Here is a 23,006-nt window from a genome sequence, read left to right as displayed (position 1 = left end):
CTCTCCCAGGAACAGCCATTGACTGCAGAAAATTAAGTCCAAAATATGAGCAACACAAACTGTAACTGAAAGCCAAACTGTAGTAATTAGTTTGGGAGGCCAAGAGCAAGAATTTCAGACTTGAAGGCACAGCAAAACTCACATGGTTGGGAAGATGCCGGGAACACAGATAAGCCACGACAATATAGGATAAAGTCATATTTGCTCCCAGCAGCCTGCCACATGCAACCTGCCTTTCTTATCAACTGTCTTCCCAGCTGTGGCTAATGAAGGGAATCAGGGCCCTTTCCTCCCCCGTAAGCCACACAACGCACATTGCTCTCCTCTCCATCTGCATCTCCTCTCCCTGTATGCCCTAGGATGAAGAGGGGGTGGGCCTGGTTTTCCTCTGAACTCCCTCTCCCTTGTTCTATCTCTGCCCAGCTGGACTTTGCCCTTCCCCAGCCTCCCCCACAGATTTGCAACCATTCATTCAGTGAATTAAGTTCCATTTGTATGGAAAAAAAATGACTTATGACTGGTATTCACATGAGTGATAATCAAACTTCAGGTGCCTGGACACCAGCATGTTATATAATGCACATTGTTGTTAGTTGCAAAGTCGTGTCCGACCTATCACGACCCCTGGACAACGTTTTTCCAGGCCTTCCTGTCCTCTCCCATCTTCTGGAGTCCCATTTAAGTTAATGCACATACCAGTATGTATATAATGGTTGTGGCGTCCCGCATCATTTGATCACCATTTGCAACTTTCCCAGTCAACTCCCAACATGAAAAGTCAATGGGAGAAGCTGGATTTGCTTAATGAGTGCATGATGCATGCAGAGAAGAGCAACAAAGATGATTAGGGAACTGGAGGCTAAAACATATAAAGAATGGTTGCTGGAATTGGGTACGTCTAGCTTAATGAAAAGAAGGACTAGGGGAGACATATGATAGCAGTGTTCAAATATCACAGTGGTTGCCACAAAGAAGAGAGAGTCAAGCTATTCTCCAAAGCACCTGAGGACAGGACAAGAACCAATGGGTGGAAACTAATGAAGGAGAGAACCAACTTAGAACTAAGGAGAAATTTCCTGACAGAACCATTAATCAGTGGAACGACTTGCCTCCAGAAGTTGTAAATGCTCCAACACTTTAAGTTTTTAAGAAGAGATTGGACAACCATCTGTCTGAAATGGTATAGGGCCATGATGGCGAACCTATGGCACGCATGCCACAGGTGGCGCGCAGAGCTATTTGTGCCAACACACGAGCTGCAGGCAAATTTACCTCAGTGTGCATGCACGCGCCTCACAGCTGATTTTGGGCGGGTTTGAGGCCTTTTTCGGCCTTCCAGAAGCTTGAGGAAGGCTTCTGCAGGCTTTGCAGGCCAAAAACTAGCCCCGTTTCATCACTTCCTGTTTTTCCGAAAATATCAGAAGTGACGAAATAGGGCTAGCAAAGCCTGCAGAAACCTTCCTCAAGCCTTTGGAAGGCCGAAAAGGCCACAAACTGGCCAAAAATCAGCTGTGAGGTGCAGTGCAGGTAAGGGGGCAGCCGGGGGGATTTTTGGAGTCCAAAAAAGTTAGCCACCACTGGTATAGGGTTTCCTGCCTGAACAGGAGGTTGGATTAGAAGACCTCCAAGGTCCCTTCCAACTCTGCTATTCTATTCTATTCTATTCTATTCTATTCTATTCTATTCTATTCTATTCTATTCTATTCTATTCTATTCTATTCTACTCTACTCTACTCTACTCTATTCTACTCTACTCTACTCTATTCAAACAGCAGTGATTTGCTTAACCACCATGGCGAAAAAAGTCATAAAATCATGCACTTAATGACTGCAATGCTGAACATTGGAAATTCTAATCCCAGGAGTGGTTGAACATCAAGGACTCCCTATGCTGCTTTTGAAGGATCATCTTGACCCAATGAATGAGATCAGAAAATGCTACTTCTCCATAGTTAATAGATCATTCTATTTCACTAATAATGTTCATCAATATTTAGTAATAATTCTCCCTCTAGAGCCACCTGAGTAGCATGTGTACACTTTAAATAATAATAAATAATCCAAATCCTTTTTTTTAGTTTAGGTAGCTTGCCTTGATCTCAAGTTCATCCAATGATCATTAGGAATAAAATGATAAATTTTAAAAAGGAGCTACCTTTACGTTCCTCAAGTTTCCTCTCTGCAAGGTATATCTCTTATCACAGCTGACCATTTGTTTATAAGCATGAATTTTATAAGCCATGTTTACAAATGGCCAAACATTAAAAGTACAAATGAAGTGGTTCCGAACAAGATCAATCTCCATTAAGATGTGCTGAGCCCAAACAGATTTTAGATTTTGCAGACAGAATGACCACTGCCTGTCTCTGGCACATAGTAATTAATTTTAAATAAGGAAGGAATGTTATACAATATTATTCCACTGGGTTCCCATTATTCTTAACTTGTCACGCCCCATAAAACACAACAACAAAGCTGAGAATATGTTTAGCCTGGCATATGTCCTGCGTTACAAAGGAACGTTTCAACGAACGTTTAAAAGCTCTGCAGAAGAGACAAAAGAGAAAACAGCAATGTTAGAGCACAAATATTGTTTTTTACAATGAAGTCTAGGTGGAATCCAAGTTAAGATACACAAGACACAAATTCCAGTCAAGGGTCTTGCTAAAAATAGATCTTGCACTCTTATGAACAGAAAATATAGAGTCCCACCTATAAAAAAGACACCAAAGGAGCTCTGGTAATCAATCTATCAGATTAGTTAATTAGAAGTTTTATGAAGAATATGTGGACTTTCCACATTTTGCTGAACTTTCCACATCTTGTATCTTTGGCCATGTTGGTTAGAATTCCCCAGAAACTGTTGCCCAGCAAAACGTAGAGAGCATCAAGCCACATTCCTTCAATTAAGATTATTATTGTCTTTCAAAAGATGTTTAGTCCACTTAATGTAATTCCTTAAGCAGAAATCCGCAGAATGCGCCGTAAGAGCTCCTTGTATGTGGAAGAGAGGCTGCTTGGCAAAATTATAGGCCCCTGTGCTGCCTTTTTGACTTCCCATTTGAGCCTTCTCTCCAGGGCCAGCATGGCAGAGGTGCCAATAAAGCTGCAACCTTGACATAGGTGTATGGGAAGATGGGAGGAGACATGCATTTTGGAGCTCTGCAGTAGCAAACAGAGTACATCAGCCAAGTGAAAAGTGGTGTTTTTCCTTCAGGAATAATTGGTCCAAAAGAGAGGAAAAATAATGAAAACAAAAGGTTAAAGAGCTCTATGCTTTCATCAACAGAAAAAGAAAAAAAATCTGAGACAGGGGATTTAAGGCACAGCAGGCTTAAGAAACGATGCACGCTAGTAATAGTATAGAGGATAACATATAGGTAATTATAATAGAGTAATAAAATAATAGTAATTGAATAGTAATAGTGTTTATTTATTTGTTTGTTTATTTATTTATTTATTTATTGAAGTTATATTGCCGCCTATTCACACATGGCAACTCAAAACATAAAACCTCATTTAAAACAATAAAACAAATTAAAAAGAGTCAAATAAATTAATATAATAAAATCACACACACACACCCTGCCCCAGTGACAGCAGATCACACGAGCTATTTAATGGGCTTCATCCTGCTCTGGGTTCCCCATGCGCGCTGGCAGAACCAGGTCTTTAGAGACTTCCAAAAGAGTGTTAGAGTGGGGGCCACCACGGAGGAGGCCCTTCTTCTGGGTCCCACCAGGTGTATATCCCTAGGGGATGGGACCCACAGCATTCCCTGCCTCCCAGCTCTGATGGGTCGGGTAGATGTGACCAGCAAGAGACAGTCCCTCAGATAACCTAGTCCCAAGCCATGAAGAGCTTTAAAGGTGACAACCAGCACCTTGAGAATTGCATCCGGAAGCAAATCGGCAACCAATGCAGCTCCCGCAGGAGAAATGATACATGTGCACACCGGGGCCTACACAAAACCATGTGGGCCGCTGCATTTTGCACCAACTGGAGCTTCCCGATGCTCTTCAAGAGCAGCCCCATGTTGAGCCTGTTGCAATAGTCAAGACAGGAAGTGACTACTAGGGCATGAGTGACTGTGAGTAGGGATTGTTGGTCCAGGAAAGGGCACAACTGGCACACAATCTGCAGTTGCGCAAAGGCCCTCCTGGCCACGATCACCACCTGCTCTTTGAGCAGGAGTCGTGAGTCCAGGAAAACCCCTAGATTACTATAATAAGCATAGTAATAATACAATATAGATATAGCAATTGAAAACAATATAGGAAACATTCACATATAATTTTTATGTTTCTTTTTACAAAATAAAGCATCTCCCCAACCCTTATAGGGAGATATAAAAAAAAAATCTGTCCGAGGTCCAGTGTTTTTGTTTCTCTATTGAGTCTCGATCAATGTAAAAAAGGTCCTGTGACACTATAAATCTAGCAGCAGCAAAGACACAGCATAATTGCCATAGACTGGACAGTATAAAAAGTAATTATCATTTCTCTCAAACTTACTATAGATAGTGCAACACAACATTTTCCAAAGTAACTGCATGAAACAAACATGCCTTGCTTTTTCCTTATGTAAATTTCCTTGCCAGTTGGAACACAAAATAAAATTTTTAGCGACAAATAAAGGCAATACAAATAATTAAATTTTCCATTCCAGTAATTTCTAAGCTTATTTCATAATTTCAAATCTTTTAGGACAGAAAAAAACAAAACACATCTCTAAGAATAGTAGGCTCCTGTTTCCATGCATAACTATAATGGGACTTACTCGCATGGAAATATACATTATACAATCAGTGTATTTCAAATTTGGCTTTATGATGTGTAGACTTTAACTTCCTCAGCGTGGTTGGGAAATTCTAGGAATTAAAGTCCACACATCCTAAATTTGCCAAGCTTGAAAAACACTGTACTGTACTATGCTACATGTGAACATCTCAGAATACACTGGTCACATAATCCACTCCCCAGCAAATTATTGCCACACCAGATAGAAGACAGAAATAAATAGCTTTCCATCGAGGAGTCAAGCAATCCAATTTACAGGTATGAAGAATCTTGGAATTTTTTCAAGATTATAGCACATACACTCCCATATGAACTTGTCAATAAGTTCATGGAAGAAAAGATTTATTTCAATAGACATAATAGCTGTGAATTCCCTTGTATATTGATTCTTTTTTTATTACAGGTGAAATTGGGGGAGGGAATGGGATGTTCACCATAGCTGGATTATACCAGGATTAAGATGGGACAAGTGAATTCCCTTCAAGTCCTGGATTATCCAGAGGCTTCAAGTTAACAATTTCTGATTGAGGTAGTTCACCTGGAAATAAGGAGGGAGGGTGTCATTTATGTTTTCAGAAATGCTGAACCACAAGCTGAAATGAGGGCAAGATTCCACTTGCTTATAAACAGAAATAAGTCAATTCAACACAATATTGAGGCATGGTGTTATACACCAAAATCTGTCAGGTACATGCTTGCCCTATGTTTCTTAAGATTTAGGACTATTTCCAAAGCATTTAAATATTTACGAAACTATCTTTAACGAAATCAGGATTCAACGTGAAATATAAAGGCAACTCAAACTATTTTCATGACAAGCACTGTGGGAAGGAGCTTATATTACAAAATATACTTCATTCAATGGCAATTTAGTTGTAATACCCTGAAAAGTATGTGTATGTGTGTGTGTGTGTGTGTGTGTGTGTGTGTGTGTAGAGGGGGGGGAGGGAGGGAGGGAGAGGGGATATAATCAAATGTCTTTTGTCCAAATTCCTATACTATCATTCGAACTTCAAAGCTGCTAAATCCTAAAATCAAAGTGTTCCAGCGTGCTGTTGAAAGAGACAAAGTATAAATGTTTTATACCGATTTAAAGACGTTGCACACAGTGACTCCTACATATGAAGCTATGGAGAACTTGTCCTGACTTAGTTATCATTTTTCCCCTTTATGCCAATTCGCCTTTGTTAGCATTAGTCATAGATACTGGAAAAACATTAGAAGCTGGCACTTTGATCTTGCATCTAGTGATTCATCCAATTCAAAAATCCTGTCTACAACAGCAGTTAAGAATAACAACATATGCCTACAATATTTCTGAACACTGCCCAGACAGCAACTGCTGGAACAAAGTCAATTTCTCAACTGAGATTTTGGTTAATCCGGTAGCATATTGTACTTTTAAAAAATATATATTAGATAGCTATATTGCAGATGCTGTTCTTATCTTGCTTTTGAGCAGGTCTGCCAATTAACTGTCTTATTAATAGTACCACAAAGCAATCCGATCAAGCAAATCTCATATGCACATACTGGGAACACAAATGGATACCTCTGTTTTAGCTCTTTCTAGTAAAGGCGCACAGAAGAATCAAACAGTAAGGTTTGACCTTGTTGGCTAAGCTAACTAAAGTGTACTATAGCAACTAGCAACCTGACATGCATATAAATCACTTCGAAGTATTGAATAAGAAAGGAGAAAATGTAGATTAGTGTAGATGTTGTGCCCATCTTTAGTTTGGTAAGCTTAAAAATCATTTTAGAAAGTGCAAGTGAATACATTCCTTACTTTTTACTTCTGGCTATCATAAATGCTCTAGTCTATTAACATTACAATTTATTAGACAACCCTTTCTTTAGTCTCAGCATTTGAGCCCAAATTAAGCAAATACAAGAACTGGCCAATTCTTTTGTCTGGTGTGTCTAATGAGCAGGTGAGTATCTGATGGATTAGAAAACCAACCAATCCTTAGTCAAAACCCAATTAAAGAATATGGCCATATGCATAAATTACGCTGGTTAAAGAGTAAATATATAACTTTTTGAGAAATTCAATGCAATTTAGCAATAGCAAGGAATTTCTGTAGGATTGTGTGAAAATTGATGCTGAACTGAAAGCCCGTCATTTCAAAAGATCTAGCACTTTATCTTTTTTTTTAAAGAATGACATTTTAATAGGCTGTTATACCATTTCTGCAAAATCAGACTCTTTTGAAAAGGGTTTTTTCTCATTAGTCTAACCTCTGATAGTGCCTAGATAATCTGCTGTGAAAGCGCAAATATTTTTAAATATTAGCTACCAAATAATTATGGCAATTTTGCAGACAAAACTTAAAAGAGTACACAATTTAACCAGTTGCATTTAATAAAGCTTTCTCATACCATCCCTGAGGGGAGGAATTTTCCAGAATTATTGATGTTCCAGTAATTCCAAGATTGCTTCTATAATGTAAACAGCCTTGAGGATCTAAATGGTAGGGTACTTAGCTTTACAATACAGCCGGACTCCCTGGGGTCAGGCACAAAACGTGCATGTTTGTTATGGCTCACCTATACTGCAGCTGAGCAATTCCAGATATTAGCACAGGCACCTCTGTATGCATATGCTAACTCAGTAAGAAGTAATTGATACTTTTAAAGCAACATATTCTCCATGTTTTGGACAAGCACTATACCACACACCACACTTACAATACACAAGCCACAGAAGAATACAACCATTTGAAAATCAAAAGCCAAGTTTCCAAAATATGAAAGGAAGAATACAAATACTTATAGAATGAAAAGAGAATGAAATTATTACAGTATTCTCCTTCAAAATGTTCCTCTTCTTTGATTCACAGGTGGAAACATTGCAATTCCATATATATTAGCAATAGGCACCTTTGTATGCATATGCTAACTCAGTAAGATCTAAGTCATTGATGACTTCTTGGACTATCTTGATGCAACAAGTGAGGAATATGTTCCCAAAGAAGACATGACTATCAATTTCAGAATTTAGAAGACAAGTAAATTCTTATTTAGTTCATCACATTTCAAGGATAACATTAAACACCCTGCTATTCTTTCAAAGGGTCCTAACTATATTGTGAAGGTGGATTATTTACTGTATTATCAAGGTATCTTTTGTAAATAAAACATGCCTCATCAAGCATACAAAACCAACATTCCTTGCTGATCCACAGAAATGCCTTTGGATTTGATTACAAGATTTCAAATCTTTGCATCTTTCAGTGAAGACCTAGGACTAACACTTGAGCAAAGTCGATTTAAGTTTCTGTATCAAGCAATCTGTCCTTTTAGCATGCTTTCAACAGTGATTTCATATTTATTATTTTGGAAGAAACACCATCTCTTCCTTCAGCATTTAATCAATGCCATTTAAAAATAAAAACCTTGCCGAAAATGAAGTAGAAATGGCATGCACAAACACACAAACACGCATCTTAAATGCAGTATTTCCAGGCAAACCATTTTTAAGAGAATTTGAACAACTCCTTGAAACTATTCCAAGGAAACGCAACTGATTTCTATCTCAAACACCTTTATTGTCGTATCTACCTCCTCATTTTTAACTCACTGTTTACAACAGAGATCTCAGTAAAGCGAGTTATGGGGTAGAAGAGAGAACAGCAAGAGGATGCAGCACTGAACTGGCTGAAACTAGATGGGGCAATAATACGGAACTCAGCCCAGCAGGAAGAACAAAATTAGGAGGGGGGTATTACAGCAACTGGGAGAATCTAAAAGCGGACTTGGATCCCGACGCTACGTTTGCTCCCTTCTTCTCTCCTCTAGTCCCGTCCCAAGACGGCCATCCCCCCAAGGCTGCAAATGCCTGCACGACAACTCAGCACATAAGGGAGCAAACTCTGTGCGGCTCCCTTTCAAAAATAATAATAATAATAAAGTAGAATTTTAAAAAAAAGCAAAGAGGGGGTTCATAGAACATAGAAAACCCGTTTGCAGCCCCAAGGCAGCGAAGAAGCCCTTTGAAAGGTCGCGGTTTCCGGTCAGATTGCAGGAACCCGAACCGGCCTCGGGGCTGGGCTTGGGGCGGGGGAAGCAATAAAAAAAAAAACCGGGGGGTGGTGGTGAAGCCAGTGAGGACCCATCGGGGCTCCATAACGGAGCAGAGTTAAAAGTAGTCCAGCCAAAAGAGTGTGTGTGCGGGGGGTTCCTGGGTTGGTGGATGTGAAACCCCACCAAGATGATAGACAGACAGACAGATTAAACAGATAGATTAGATAGATGAACTAATCTGGATTGAAGAATGCTCCAGTGCGCTTGAGCCATCAGATCACCCCTTTTCTTTCCGCCCTAAAATAGAAGGGTTTTTGCAAAACGGGGGGAAGGGGATGCAATCCCATGGATAACCTTCCTTAATGCTAAACGACCCTTCCCCCCAGGAGAAAAAAAAATGAGGGGGTGGGGGCGCTTCCCTCCTCGGGACCCCCGCGGGTGAGAAAGGACCCAGCAGCCCGGTTCTTTCACCTTCACCACCGTCGCCCTTTGAACAGGGGGCGGGGGGGGGGAAGCCGGCCGGCAGTCCGGTCCCCGCGCCGCTCCCGCTGCCGCCGCCGCTCTCCCCGCTTCTCGGCTCTCCCTTTCCAGCGCTCACCTTTGACTTTGCCGAAGGTGCCCACGCCCAGCGTGTCCCCCAGGATGTAGTGCCCGATCTTCACCCGCCCGTGCTCATGTTTCTGTTTATCCGCCGCCGCCGCCGCCATCTTGCGCCGAAAACCGAGCCTGCGCACCAGAGCAGGGTCTGGTCTGTGTCAACCCCCCTCCCCTTCCCTCCCTCCCTCCCTCCCGCTCGTGTACCGTGAAAGGGGCGGGAGAGAGAGCCCGAGGAGACGTGGAGAAACACGGTCCCTTGAGCGCCCGCCTCGGAATCGCAGAAGCCCACGCCTAGTCCTAATTATGGGATCGTTTTGGGGCAAGGAGGGCGACCAGAGGTTCTTGCTGAGCCGGCCGCATTTGGTTGGCGTCGCCTAGGTTCAGAAAGAAGCGAAAGCGGAGATGAATTTGGGGAACGCTTGAATTGGGGAAGCTTGTCAGGAAATCTCAGGACTATAGGATAAAGTGGAAAATCAAAAATGGACTTCTTGGCCAAGGATCTGGGGAAAAGATTGCAACAGGTTTAGGGAGCAAATAAAAGGCTCTTTGACGGTTCTTCCCTTGGAAAAAAATATCAAGTCTTTTATTTGCTCCCTAACCTTTTCCCCAGATCCTTGGCCAACAAGTCCATTTTTTTTATTTTCCACTTTATCTTATAGCCCTGGCATTTCCTGACAGTTTTCTCTCTTCAAGCGTTCATCAAATTCATCTCCACTTTCGCTTCCTTCTGAACTTAGTCAGACGCCAACCAAATGCGGCTGTTTCAACACAGAATGGCAGTTCTCTGTGTGCACAGTATGTCATTTAGGAATAAATCTTGGAATAAAATAAAATGCATCCTCCAGCACCAAAATACAGTCAGGAATGTAGTACTCTGCAGGGAACTGAGTAAAGGCAGTTGTGTCTCTTAATTGCAGAGTAGCCATTTGATGCCAGCCCCACCACAGAGCCGACATATCCATGATCCCTGTATGTGTTGGTACTCATTTCCATCATAACTGAAATATTTGCTTCCCTTATTAAAGTGGGAAAGGGACATTATCAGACTGGAAGCATGAGAACACTAAAACAGGAAGCTGCTACATCTCATGTTAAACCATTACCTTATATAGCTCAACCTAGCAAACAACTCTCATATAGTTCAGGGATAGATTATCTGTAGCCCCAACCCAAGATTCAGCTTTCAGAAGCCCTGAAAATTATTCTGTACTACTTCAGGAGTAAACTAGAAACTGTAGGGCATGATTTTCCTGCCAGTTTTACAAGGGAATGAAAAGAAAAGTGGGAAGATGTAAAATTTAAATAGGAAGGCTTAAAATCTCAAATGCACAGATCTGCACAGAACAGGCATTCTCCAAAACCTTTATTTTGTACATGGGTAGGCAGCTTGCCCATGTAAGATTAAATGAAGATTTGCTTAAATAACATCAAATTAAAATGAGGATCTGAACTGAACACAGCGAACCAGAGGGCTGAAATCTAGCTCTAAGTTTCTAAGACTCTATAGGGAGATTCTTTTTTTTTTTTTAGTACTTTGAGATACTAACAACCAGAGTTATTAATTTTAGGCCACATGGTTTAACTTGGTCTCTCTCACACAATATTGCAACTTAAATATATTATTTGAGAAAGATAGCTGATTTATTCTAGAAATGAAGCCACCTGAGGGAGATTAACTTGCAGTCTAGCCATTTAACATTTTCCTTGGTGGAGATTGTGAACAGAGGCTCAATAGACTTTGGAAAAGTTAAAAATAGAAGAAGAAAAAAGATCCTCCTTTGGTTTGCCTGGGATAAGTTGGGCATTTTCAACACTGAAACCCCTGCTGCAAATTGATCCCAAATGGTTTGTTTCCTTTTAAGCAGTGACAAGCATGCTGGCTTTTGTCTTCAGGTCTGCTAATGTTAGAGCAGATGAGTTTTGCTTTCAAAATGTGTAAATATACTGCAAGGGTCTTCAAACTTGGCAACTTGGACTTCAACTCCCAGAATTCCTGAGCTAACATGACTGGAGGAGGAATTCTGGGTCCACAAGTCTTAAAGTTGTTAAGTTTGAAGACCCCTGATATACTGCCCTGGACTGAAAGAATAAAATGAAAAGTTTGCTCTACTCCTCCTAAGAATTCGGTGATTACATTACTCAGAATCTACTGTAAAATCTTCCATAAGAGCAATCCTTTAAATTATTAAGAATTTAGAATAATATCACTAAGCCAAAACCTTGTAGTATTAACCTTTTTTCAAGGTCCTTCTGATAAGAACAGTAGTTGCCAAGTTGAAAGAAAGCATGGCCAGTGTGGCAGGCAAGAAAGTAATTGCATGGCAGGAGGTAGAATAGTGGTCTTGTGAATGGTTTTATTGTATGGGTGTGTATTAGCTTTATAAATTATAAACAATTTAGTGTCATATGAGTAGTAGTATGAATACAAATGTATGCATGTGGGAAAGGGAAGGGGAAAGGAAAAGAAAGAGAAAAGGAGGGGAGGGGAAGGGAAGGGAGAGGAAAGGAAGGGTGGAGAAGTGAGGGAAAGTTGGGGAAATTGGGAAAAGGGAAAGGAAAGTTACATATTTTAGAAGTTGCATCTTCCTAAAGTGCCGTGCAAAAGCTGGCTGAATGTTTGCCTATCTATGTAGTTCATTAATCTTACTTTATTGCAATATTCATTAATGGCACCAAATATCCAAATGTCACCGATCTTAAGAGAACCCAGTACATCCAGAATTGCTCTAAGGAAACTGTAAATCTCAAAATAAATGAGAAAAACATACAAACCTAATAAATCAATTCTTTTTTCCTAAAAAATATATTGGGATTAGAGATGCGAAATTGTTGAATTGAGATCTCATGTGAGAATTGATAATAGCAATTGGTTGCTGCTTATACGGGATATTTGCTAATTGACCATTTAAGTGCTCAGACTCTCTGTTCTCTTTCCAAACGTGTATTGCTGCTAGTGAGACTAATGTTCTTTTGGCCATCATTCAACTTTCTGGGCTCTCAGCTTTTCTGTAGCTGACCAGCCAGCCAGAAAGAAATCTTAAATGCTGCTTCTCTCTCTCTCTCTCCCCTCCCCTATCCTATTTACACATCTTTCTTGATCAGCATAAACTTCATTTATCAGCATAAATGAAAGTTTAGTGCATCTCTGAGAGCTGTGAATATCAACTCAAGGCTGACCATGCACACTCTGGTGTGTCCAACATGATTATTTTTAGATGCTGCATGATTAAGGCTACTTTCCATATAATAATGAGTTCATCTGTGAAGATGCTGGTCTGAAGCATCTCCTGCTTTTAAGAACTAGATGAAAGCAAGGCAATGAATTCTTTTACTCAGTGCCAGCCTCTCTCTGTAGCACTGTACCTCACTCTGTCAGCCTGTTTCCATGGTCTCTGCTTTATATCGCCTGCAGACTGCAGCTCTGATATCATCAGACCATGGCAATGTGGAAGAGGTTCTTACTGAGAAGAGAAGAGCTTTCCAGACACCTGTGCTAGGCTTCTTCCTTCTTTCCAAAACCTAAAGATCAGTGATGGGGTTGCACTAGCTCACAGCACTCCAAAAAAGCAAGAGAAGTAGATGCTTACTATTAAGAGATTTGAATATTTATAAACCGTATTACACATTAGATGCCAAGCTAGACTTTCTCCAGTCCTACCCTGTCTGCCCTGAAGACATTATGGAGAAATACATTTTGAATTGCAATAAAACCCTTGAGGCCATCTAGCTGAACTTCAGAGGGTTTAACTACTCTTTAAAGCAGGGGTGTCAAACTAACGTCACTTCGCTAAACCAGGCATGGGTGAAGCCAGCATGTGACACATCTGGCTTGCAGCCCAGGAGTTTGATAGCCCTGCTCTCAAGTGTCTACAGTACCATCTCAGCTCTTTTCACCTTGTTCTCCAAAAAACAAAGCAGCTTCAGGTGTCTGGAAGTCTCCCAATTATTGCCAATGGGCAAATCTTTTATATCGTATACCGTATTCAAATCAAGCCCACTTTGAATCTCAAACTTCCCATATGAATTGAATCAGAGCTAGCTTGGACAGATCTATTGTCCACATTATTATTTTTTTTTGGAAGCTCTCCACTTAGTGACAAAAGTCTTTCCCATCACCCAATTGCCATTTTAATAGTATTGAAAAGAAATCAATCTGGGACTTTTCTACTTTACTGCAGTGATATTTTATTGTATGTTTGGCTGGTAGAGCAGGCAGTGTGCTGCACAGAACTGTCCAACTATTAAACTATAGGAGGCAATAATATAGTCTCCATCATCCCACTGATATGTCTCTATCATTCTCACAGCATCTAAAATGCAGCTTTATCTAGAAGCGAGTTACTGGTGTTGAACACTATTCAGATAAAGATGACTTCTGCAGAGTTCCTGTATTATATATAGGGATTTTTCTCACTTCAGTTCATATTTGAAAACCCATGCACAATTTTTTGCTTTAATGTCAAAAGACCATCCAGAACTACTGAACCATATGCATTCCCTATGAGTATACTATTAAGCTCTGATACTGCTGAACATGTTATGTCCCAGTTAGAATCTGAATAGGTAAATATATGAACCTTTATTAAAAATTATGTTGTGGTGATGAGAATGGCAAAAAGGACTTAGTTCTACGGCCAGCTGTCCTGCTCAGAGACTAGATTAGTTTTGGCAAGGAGAGACCATGGGAAGAATTTAGTTAATAATCATTATAAATGTATATTATACTTGTGCTGGGATTAAGACATGTCTATGTTGTTTATTATACTGTAATGTTTTACTACCAATAGGGCGTTGCATTACGTTTTGTTTTGTAAGTGTTGTGATTAGCTAAATAAAATTATTAGTTATGTTTAAGGACTTAAAAGCCCAATTGAAGTCTGTATCCAACCATAGTCAAGTATATACATCAAGTTATCAGCTCATTAGAATCTTTCAGTTCTCCAAAGCAATTTTTTCGATACAAGTTACTTATGTTATATGCTACAAATATATTACAAATATGACACACAATGTAGGACATATAAGCCACTAGTGGGTCCATAGTACAACCACATCTAGCCTTTCATGAACACACTTGGGAAACTCATGTTGCTGGAATGTGCATATTACTGATAGGGCAAGATCTTGGATGCGTGAGTGAATTATTGCTAATACCAGGTGGAACATTAGCGGGTGCAAGGGAATGCAATGAATTGCATTTTTTTCATGGAACAGGGAATATGAAATTCTTGATGTGATTGGAGCAAGAGGTACCGGTACCATATATATGAATTCATAATAAACAAGCTGGGTATAAAGAGAAAACTGGAATGATCCCAGACCTCGAAGTGCAAGATGACTCTTATTTGAGCAGGAGAGGCTCTGAGTTTGCTTTCTAGCCCACTCTAATACAGCCTGATCACCTGTGTTGAGAGTCTGAGTATTGTGACAATGTGTAGCCTAGTTGGGCAACAATACTTAACAGCAACCTGAATAGCCTTGTTGGGCAGAGTTTCTTGATAGCCTAGTTGGCATAGCCAATTGTACTAAGCTAACTTTGAAATAAGCCAAGTAATATATAAAGGAACTAATTAAGCTTAATTGCATGCTTGCCTTACTTTTTGTCTGAATAACATAAGAATAAAAACTATTGGAAAACTGTTGAGTGGCTTGAACTCAATTTTATGACATACTTATACCAACAAGTGTTATCAACTGTCTTAACTTTTGGGGTTGTTCAGCAATTTTGAGAACATGGTACAAGTGCCCTCTTTAAATATTAGATGAAGACCTTTCCAACTCACAAAACGTTGTGAACAACTTAACTGGCTAAAAGCACAAGACCTCAACTTATGACCGTAATTGAACCCAAAGTTTCCATTGCTAAGCGAGACAGTAAGTTTTGCCCAATTGTGTGACCTTTCTTGCCAGTTAATCACTGCACTTAATAACATAGTTAAGTGAATCTGACTTCCCCATGACCTTGCTTATCAGGTCACAAAAGGCGATCACGTGACTCTGGGACACTGCAACCATCATAAACACATGCCAGTTGCCAAGTGTCCAAATTGTGATCATGTGACCGTGAGGATACTGCAACAGTCGTTAAATGTGAAAAACAGCCACAAACCACTGTAACTTGATCACTAAATTAATGTTGTAAGTCAAGGACTACCTGGATTTACAAGAAAACCATTTCCTATTCGTCTCCCCTTCCCCTCTCAAGATGTTGTCCTTTAGTCCCACATACATAATGTTGGACAATCTTGTTCTGCATTTCCATAGGCTAGCTTCCGGCTTTGCGTACCACAGGATTTGAAAAATTAAGTGTTTCTTAACCTTGGCAACTTGAAGGTGTGTGGACATGCTGGCTGGAGAATTCTGGGAGCTGAAGTCCAGACATCTTCAAGTTGCCACGATTGAAAATCACTGCTCTATCTTAAGATTATACTATAGAAATTGTAGTCTGATTGCAGATACTGAAACACAGACATTACTGCACAATGGCCAACAGACCTGAGTCTCCCATTGGGAGCAGGTTTGACCAATTCAAGATTCCAGTTGTAGCTCAAATGGCCTTACTATGTACATATATCAATACAGAGGCCTAATTATGAACATTCCACTGAATGCTAAAACAAATCTGAATTTTCTATTACATTTAAGAAATGTGCTTTGTGTATGTGAGGGGAAAAAACACCTCCATATTTTACAGTCAAATTTCAGATTAATAAGGAACAAAATGAATCACCAAATTTGAATAAACTGAACACTGCATAAAGATGATATTTTGTTTTTGTAGAGTAGCCATTTATTTCAAATCAACATCTGAGTCCTTAAGATGAGCTGGAAGCCACAACAGCAGCTCTCTTGGGCTTTGGCGTTGTTCCTTCACGGAATCCATTCCTGTATAAAGCAAAGAAGAAACAGGACTTTTTGCATTTAAGCATTTCTATTTATCTGGTTTTTTTCCTTTTTAAAACAGCTTATCTCAGTTACAAAATGAAATCACTTAGGAAATCAGATGTTCAGACTTTGGTTTTAAGAACATCACAGATAAGCTGCTAAAATCCATATGGCAACCTCATTCTCATATCAAACTAAGCTGAAGTTGTGACTCCCAAATCATTTAAATAAATTATATTACATTTAAGCACAAGGTTAGCATGCTTTAAAATGTTTTAAAGAAATCAATTTGTTAACCATGACTTAGGAAAACATTTTAAATTTACTCCGAAGGAATTTGCTTTAACTTTGTGTGGAATGGCAATCCAATGAAAACGGAGCCTTATTAGTACTTTCCTAATAGGAGATTATCAGGAAAGATAAAACAGCAGCCCAAAAGAAGGCAATACAAAATTACCTCAGTACTGCTACCCTCAAAATTACAGATATATTTGTGAAATCATCAGAAATTAAGTTCCTCTCAACAGAGACTTGATTTTATTAAGCTTTTGCAAGGAATAATGACAAAATCTAGGTCAGGGGTGACAAACTCATATTGTCAAGGCATTGTCACGTGACGTATCGTGACTTCTTTTCCCTTCGCTAAACCAGGCGTGGTCAGCCTGTGATGCATCTGGCCCACGGGCCAAGAGTTTGGCAACCCTGATCTAAGCGGTACTTGGTAATTGCCTGTTTGCTATTAAAAAGGTCTCTGCATCATTTATTTATTCATATGGACACCCAATTCACAGACAAATGAACCTGGGTGGCATGTAAGAGTTATAGGAATATACATGAAACAATTATTTTATGGCTGTACTGTTCTGGCTTAGTACTTCTGAATTTTAGCTAAGATAACTTTAGAGGGATCTTACCTGAATCTTCGGTAGACTTTTTTTAGATGCCTCATGCGGCCAGTCCCAGTAGTATTGCGCCTTTTGGCCTTAGCACTCCAGTTATCTATAAAAAAATTGTGGTACACAACATTTTACTCCAGACAGTTCCAGTTACACTGCCCCATTTTATTCCCTCAGAAATCCAAGCCTAGGTGTTTCCATCCTTGTACAAGCTTCTATTTCCCACATTCATGTTAACACTTTTTGGGAAGTCTAAGGAAAAAAATAATAACAGTATTTGTATTGATATAATTTTAGACCAGTAATAACTGTTCTTGAAAACAATCCCAAAATAGAGAAAAATTAAACACAGTAAAATATGATAAAAACCAATTTGGTCTAGTGGTTAAGTTTTAGATTAGGAGCAGGGAAGTCTCAAGTTCCACTCATTCTTTAAGCATAAACGTCAGCAGAGTGACCTTGCATCAGCCATTTCTGCTCAATTCTAGGAACAAGAAAATACAAACCACTTCTGCAAATGCTGCCTAGAAAACTACACACACCTGTCCATTTAGTAAGTGTGACTTGAAGGCAATGAAACAGGAGAAACTTAAGGTAGGAAGCATTTTGTCAATACACTGTATTTGGATTAACTTCAATAAATAAAAGCCTGACACAAAAACATCCTACAGAAATACTTAACATCTTGCTAAGAAGCTAGTTGCTATTGCAATATTGTTTAGGGAGGAAGGGGCTTTAGAGCAGATGAAAATATGTAACCAACCCTGGCTGGTACACAAATATGTAACTGATCATGATCCACAAATCATGAATCTGACTAGTACTATGATGGGCAGGCATCAGGAAATTATAGGAACATAAACCAGCTTTCTGGAAAAAATCAACAGCAGCCCACCTGTCCATCCTTGTCAATACAAATGCAAATGCTCTAAATACTAAAGTTACTCCTGTACTTTGAAAAATGACAATCTTACACTTTCTCTTGCGTTTAGCAGGGTATCCACATTTTCCACAGGTGGACTTCTGGAGATGGTAGGCCTTGGATCCACATCGCCGACACAAAGTATGTGTCTTGTTGCGGCGCTTGCCAAAAGATGATGTTCCTTTTGTCTGAAACAGACATGGAAATTACTTTACACAAATGATACATTACCATTCTTTTGTACTGGATTATTTTTAACATTTTTTAAAAAGAATGTTTTTCTCGTAAACTGGCTGCTAGCCACACAACTATGCATTTTAAAATGGGCAGTTATAAATTTTATAAAATATGTGGTCTTCAAAAGTCTGTAAACAAATTAATGGAGAATTGGTTATCAATTGCCACCACTAATTATGGTTATTTACTGCCTTCTATATGAGTAGAATGTTTTGGAATCTCTCTTCTTGGTTAAAGCAATAACCATTATTTCCTAAAATACAACCGTAAAAGTAAAATGATCCTCTTCAACCCTAACAGGTTTTGTACTTTTGTTAAGTCATATTTTAACTGTTATGGCTGTGTTGATCAAAAGTAACTCATTGTTCAATTAACTGAATTTAACAGGAGAGAGATAATCCTATGTATGCTGATTTCTAAAGTCACAGTATGGCCTTATTGCAACCTTACCTGACATATAAAAACATGGTTTATTAACAGCAATGCATTGTTTCAGCCACATTATAAAATTATAAACAAATTAAATTAGACTTAATCACAAAAGTGAAGCAAAACATTGGCATTAAAGTTATTCTGGAATCAACTATAAAGCACTTTTAAACTCAAACATTCATTCATCACCATCCTTTTAGCCATTGTCTACCCACTGCAAGATGAAGGCCACTTCAGCATATTTCCAACCAATATGGTCCTTGGCTTCCTTTTGCCAATTGGGCCCTACTTGCTGATATAGTCAATCCATCTTGTTATAGGTCTCTTTTGTGGACACTTTCTTATCAAGTGGGATCCATTCTTTAACTGACTTGGCCCAACTGCTATCAGTTCACTAAGATACTATATTTATGCACTTAACTATTATTTAACTCACTGCCTAAGTCCTAGTCAATTATTATATACATAGGACCCAGTAGCAGGCTGTTCAGAGCTCTTTGCAATATCCCATGCTGATCAGAGTTGATGGGTAATGTATCCCAAAACATTCAGATCGCACTGCGAGAACTAGCATCTAAATAAATCAGGCACAAACTATGCATGGAAGAAACTTGCACATCCGAACAGCAAAGCAGCGGTAGAAACAAATAACACATCAGGAAAAGCTGCAAATCTTTACCTGCCCTTCCCTTATTTTACTCCTTTCTTTTAGAACAGGGGTCTTCAAACTTGACAGCTTTAAGACTTGTGGACTTCAACTCCCAGAATTCCTCCTCCAGACATGTTAGCTAAGGAATTCAGGGAGTTGAAGTCCACAAGTCTTAAACTTGCCAAGTTTGAATGAAGACCCTTGTTCTAGAACTAAAGGATTCCTGAATTATCTAACTGCAATTTATTCTAGACCCCAGAGCTCAAGCAAACGCCTCTGAATAAGATATTAAAGCAAGGGTCTTCAAAACTTGGCAAGTGTTAAGACTTGTGGACTTCAACTCCCAGAATTCCTAAGCTAACATGACTCGAGGAGGAATTCTGGAAGATGAAGTCCACAAGTCTTAAAGCTGTCAAGTTTCAAGTCCCCTGGATTAAAACCTCAACCCACGCACCCTACCCTGCCTTTTAAACTCTGCCCTGCTTTAATGGATTGCAGAACCACGCTTCATTCTGGGGCATCTAAAGGAAGCTCCTATATAACTAAATAGAGAGGAAAAACTTGAACCAACCGCGTAGAAAACCTCATATATTGTTCCCTCCTCTTAAAAGTGAGGACAACCTGGCCCTCCATCCCAGCGATGCCCAACAAGCCTCTAAAAAGGCGCCGTTCTCCTGGCTGAAAAATAATAGTTAGGCCTGGACTAGGGTCAGGAATCTTCCATTGTCAACCATGGTATGAAACCACGGGAGCCTGTTGGGAAAATACTCCTTTTTCCACGTGTGATAAACCCTAGGCAATTTTCCCCTCCCGTATCCCGGGACCAAAAGTCTCCAAAAGCGCGGGATGGAAACCGATCTTCCATCAGCACAGCACCGACTCACCATCTTCTTTCAGCCGCCAGAACGAGAAAGAACTAACCCCGCCCCCACTTCCGCAATGTCTTCCACACGCTTCCGGTAAAGAGAGAGAGCCACAACTGAATAAGTCCGCCGAGGCCAAGACGGAAGGAAAAGCGAGGAACACAAGATACCAGGCTTTGGGGCTGGCTGGGAAATGGCGTCGGCAGCGCCTTCTGCGCAGGGCAGGACTGAGGACACGTGGTTTGTTTGAACGTAGCTAGCTCCTCCCATTTACCTAGTTTCGCGCAGGCAAATGAATTATAAATACCGTTTGTGCAACTGTATTTCAGAGCATCGTACAAACAGCCACGCAGCCTCTTGTGATCTGATGCAATTCCAAGAATTAATGTAATCCGAGATGTCTCCCCAAACCATGATTCTAATTTAATTTAATTAACTTATTTTTTTATTTATTAAATTGATTATGTTGCCTGACTCCTAATGGACAGTTTACAAACTGTTAATATATATATATATTTTTTTTGGGGGGGACAATAACATAAACTCAGGAAAAAGAAAAAGAGACTGTATATTTACAGTTGGAAATTTTAAAATAATAACTAGTTTATTCTCCTAAATTAGCTTCCTGGTATTGAAAAGGCCAAACGTAGGTTGTATCAAAGATCATATAAAAATAATTCAGAAAATCTTTAAATGGTTATGAGAAGGTGAAATAATCCAAGGAATTACAGAACTGTATTCAATTTTGACAACATGGTACATTGCTCCTGTTTCATATTTTAGTCACTAGGCTTAATTATTTACCACAATCATTTGTCACTGCCAATTAAAACAATCTACCCGCCTTTACGTAGTTAACACAGTATGAAATTTTCTGGTTTGATATGAGTTTGGAACAATGAAAACAGACTGGAATAAGTGAGGATGTATATTTTGTTTTATGAATTATTGAGGAGTTGTATAGCTGTTTTATGAATCAGGAAGTATTGTTAATACTTAACAACTACTTATAGTTTTATGGATAACTTAATGCAACAAACACACAGATTGCCACTAGAAGTCAAAAAATCTCAAGCAATCTGATATAATTTTTCCAATGAATAAATGTATTTAAAGGCATAGATTTTTGTGAACTGCAGCTCACTGTTATCAGTCATACAAAGTGCCTTGATTTATGCATATTTTAATCTGAATTGGGGAGGGAAGGGAGGGGAAGACAGTATTATTATGCAGACATAGATTGTATTACAGGTATCTTATCAAACCAGTTCTGAGAAGACTAACAAGGTTCCTTACAATGTCCACCAGAGGTCAGTATATTTACATTCTTGTAAATTCACTGGCTCTTAAACTCTACACCAGCATTTCTTTGATAGCTGAAATCAATTATTTTAATTATTGTGATATAAATAAAGGGGTAATGAAAATGGGGAAAATGTGGAATGTTTCTTTCATAAATTGATATATATACAGTCTCCTTTGAGTTGACCTTGATTCCTAGCAATGGGTCATCATTGATGCTTTCTTGGATTTTTTCCCCAAACTTCTAACTGTTGTTCAGAGCCTGGGATTTTCCGGGTGGTCTTCCTTCCAAACATTAAAAAAAACAAAAACCAAAGTAGGGCTGGTGGTGTTTAGTTAGGAAATCAAGGTTTCCAAGGAAAAGGTTACGTGTCTGTGGATTTTAAATCTTAAAATAATCTGCTTTATTTGTTGATTATTTAAACAATGTATTACAGTATTAAACTTTTTACTAAATTGCTAAAGGGACATCCACACAGTATGATGGAAATGTTAGCCAATAGAACTGGAAGATACCAAACTGGGAAAGGTTGCATTTGAAGATTCTAGCAAAATACATTTCCTTTTATTTCTTAATATAATAATTCCTATTTGTAAACCTTTTCTTAAAAAAAGAAATAGGTTAGGAAAATAGGAGGCCTCCTATCTACTCCTAGATTGTTCCCCAATTCTTTTTATAGTGGAGAAACAACTCTTTTGTCGCAAAGAAAAGGCATTCTGTACAGGCATTTTGCCCACAGAATTTTCTTTAGTAAGGGGAAGAAGTTTATTATCTCTGCACTTTATTGTAGTTATCAACATACATTTTTAATAAAATGTACTATAAAATATACATGTTTGTTTAATATACACTAATATATACCAATTTGGAACACATTCACTCTATGAAGATTTAGGTGTATATTTTCTAACTAGTTTTCATTTTGTAGGAAGAATAAAATATCATTTATTCTTTATATTAAAAAGAGGCAGAACAGAATATTTTTCCCGAGGGAGAAGAGGAGAGGCATCTTAGTAAAAGCAGAAAGCATCCCCAGTCTTTCTGCTGTAGGAAAACAGCCTCAAGCAGAAGCCTGAAGAGGCTTGTCTTTAGGAATGGAGATTTTCTATCCATCCAGAAAGAGTGGGCCATTCTATTCATAAGCAAAGAGACTCCAGATAGGCAAGGAGTCAAAGTTGGCAAGATTACCTCAAACAAAATATCTAGGATTTGTATTTCCTCTCTTTCCTCTCTTGCCTGTAGAACCAGACATGACCCCTACATGACCCCATAGGAATCTGGCAATAACCATTAAAATATTAAAGAATATATTCTTATACAGAAACAGGCATTTCAATCACAAAATCCCAAAAGAATGTATAAAAACCCACCTACTCTTAACTCCATTTTGTCAGCCA

General features: G+C 39.1%; 2 protein-coding genes and 1 non-coding gene across 6 annotated transcripts in view; all 3 read right to left on the bottom strand.

The window, feature by feature from the left end:
* The window catches only part of PRKAA1 (protein kinase AMP-activated catalytic subunit alpha 1), a 37,417-nt gene extending 27,239 nt beyond the window's left edge, over positions 1–10,178 (bottom strand). Inside the window, exon 1 of one of the 4 annotated variants that reach the window (XM_026666443.2) lies at positions 9,424–10,178. In XM_026666443.2, the coding sequence (XP_026522228.1) occupies positions 9,424–9,532 (109 nt within the window). In that variant the 5' untranslated portion in view covers positions 9,533–10,178. Of the gene's footprint in view, positions 1–9,296 lie in introns of all 4 variants that reach the window. The other 3 variants (XM_087958501.1, XM_087958499.1, XM_026666445.2) reach the window with 3 other exon arrangements.
* Positions 10,179–16,189: 6,011 nt separating this feature from the next.
* RPL37 (ribosomal protein L37) lies at positions 16,190–20,451 on the bottom strand. The gene is made up of 4 exons (XM_026666451.2): positions 20,328–20,451; positions 18,178–18,313; positions 17,222–17,306; positions 16,190–16,307 (listed from the first exon to the last, which is right to left on the bottom strand). The coding sequence occupies exons 1-4, from the start codon at positions 20,328–20,330 to the stop codon at positions 16,238–16,240; spliced, it is 294 nt and encodes a 97-aa protein (XP_026522236.1). The 5' UTR covers positions 20,331–20,451; the 3' UTR covers positions 16,190–16,237.
* Positions 16,385–16,464, bottom strand: LOC113411430 (small nucleolar RNA SNORD72). Its single transcript, XR_003370781.1, has one exon. It is a non-coding gene; the product is annotated as a small nucleolar RNA SNORD72 (small nucleolar RNA).
* Positions 20,452–23,006: the final 2,555 nt, after the last annotated feature.

This window comes from Notechis scutatus, chromosome 2 (genome assembly GCF_049901735.1).
Source record: "Notechis scutatus isolate UNSWTSFEM ecotype Mainland chromosome 2, rNotScu1.2, whole genome shotgun sequence".
NCBI lineage: Eukaryota > Metazoa > Chordata > Lepidosauria > Squamata > Elapidae > Notechis > Notechis scutatus.
The sequence above is the reverse complement of the archived record's forward strand: the minus strand, read 5'-3'. Positions and strand labels throughout refer to the sequence as shown.

Coding starts and splice junctions, on each gene's coding strand:
- RPL37 (XM_026666451.2), bottom strand. Junction 17,307..18,177: donor TGCTAAACGCAAGAGAAAGT/GTAAGATTGTCA, acceptor ATTTTTTTATAG/ATAACTGGAGTGCTAAGGCC. Junction 16,308..17,221: donor AAAGTCTACCGAAGATTCAG/GTAAGATCCCTC, acceptor TGCTTTATACAG/GAATGGATTCCGTGAAGGAA.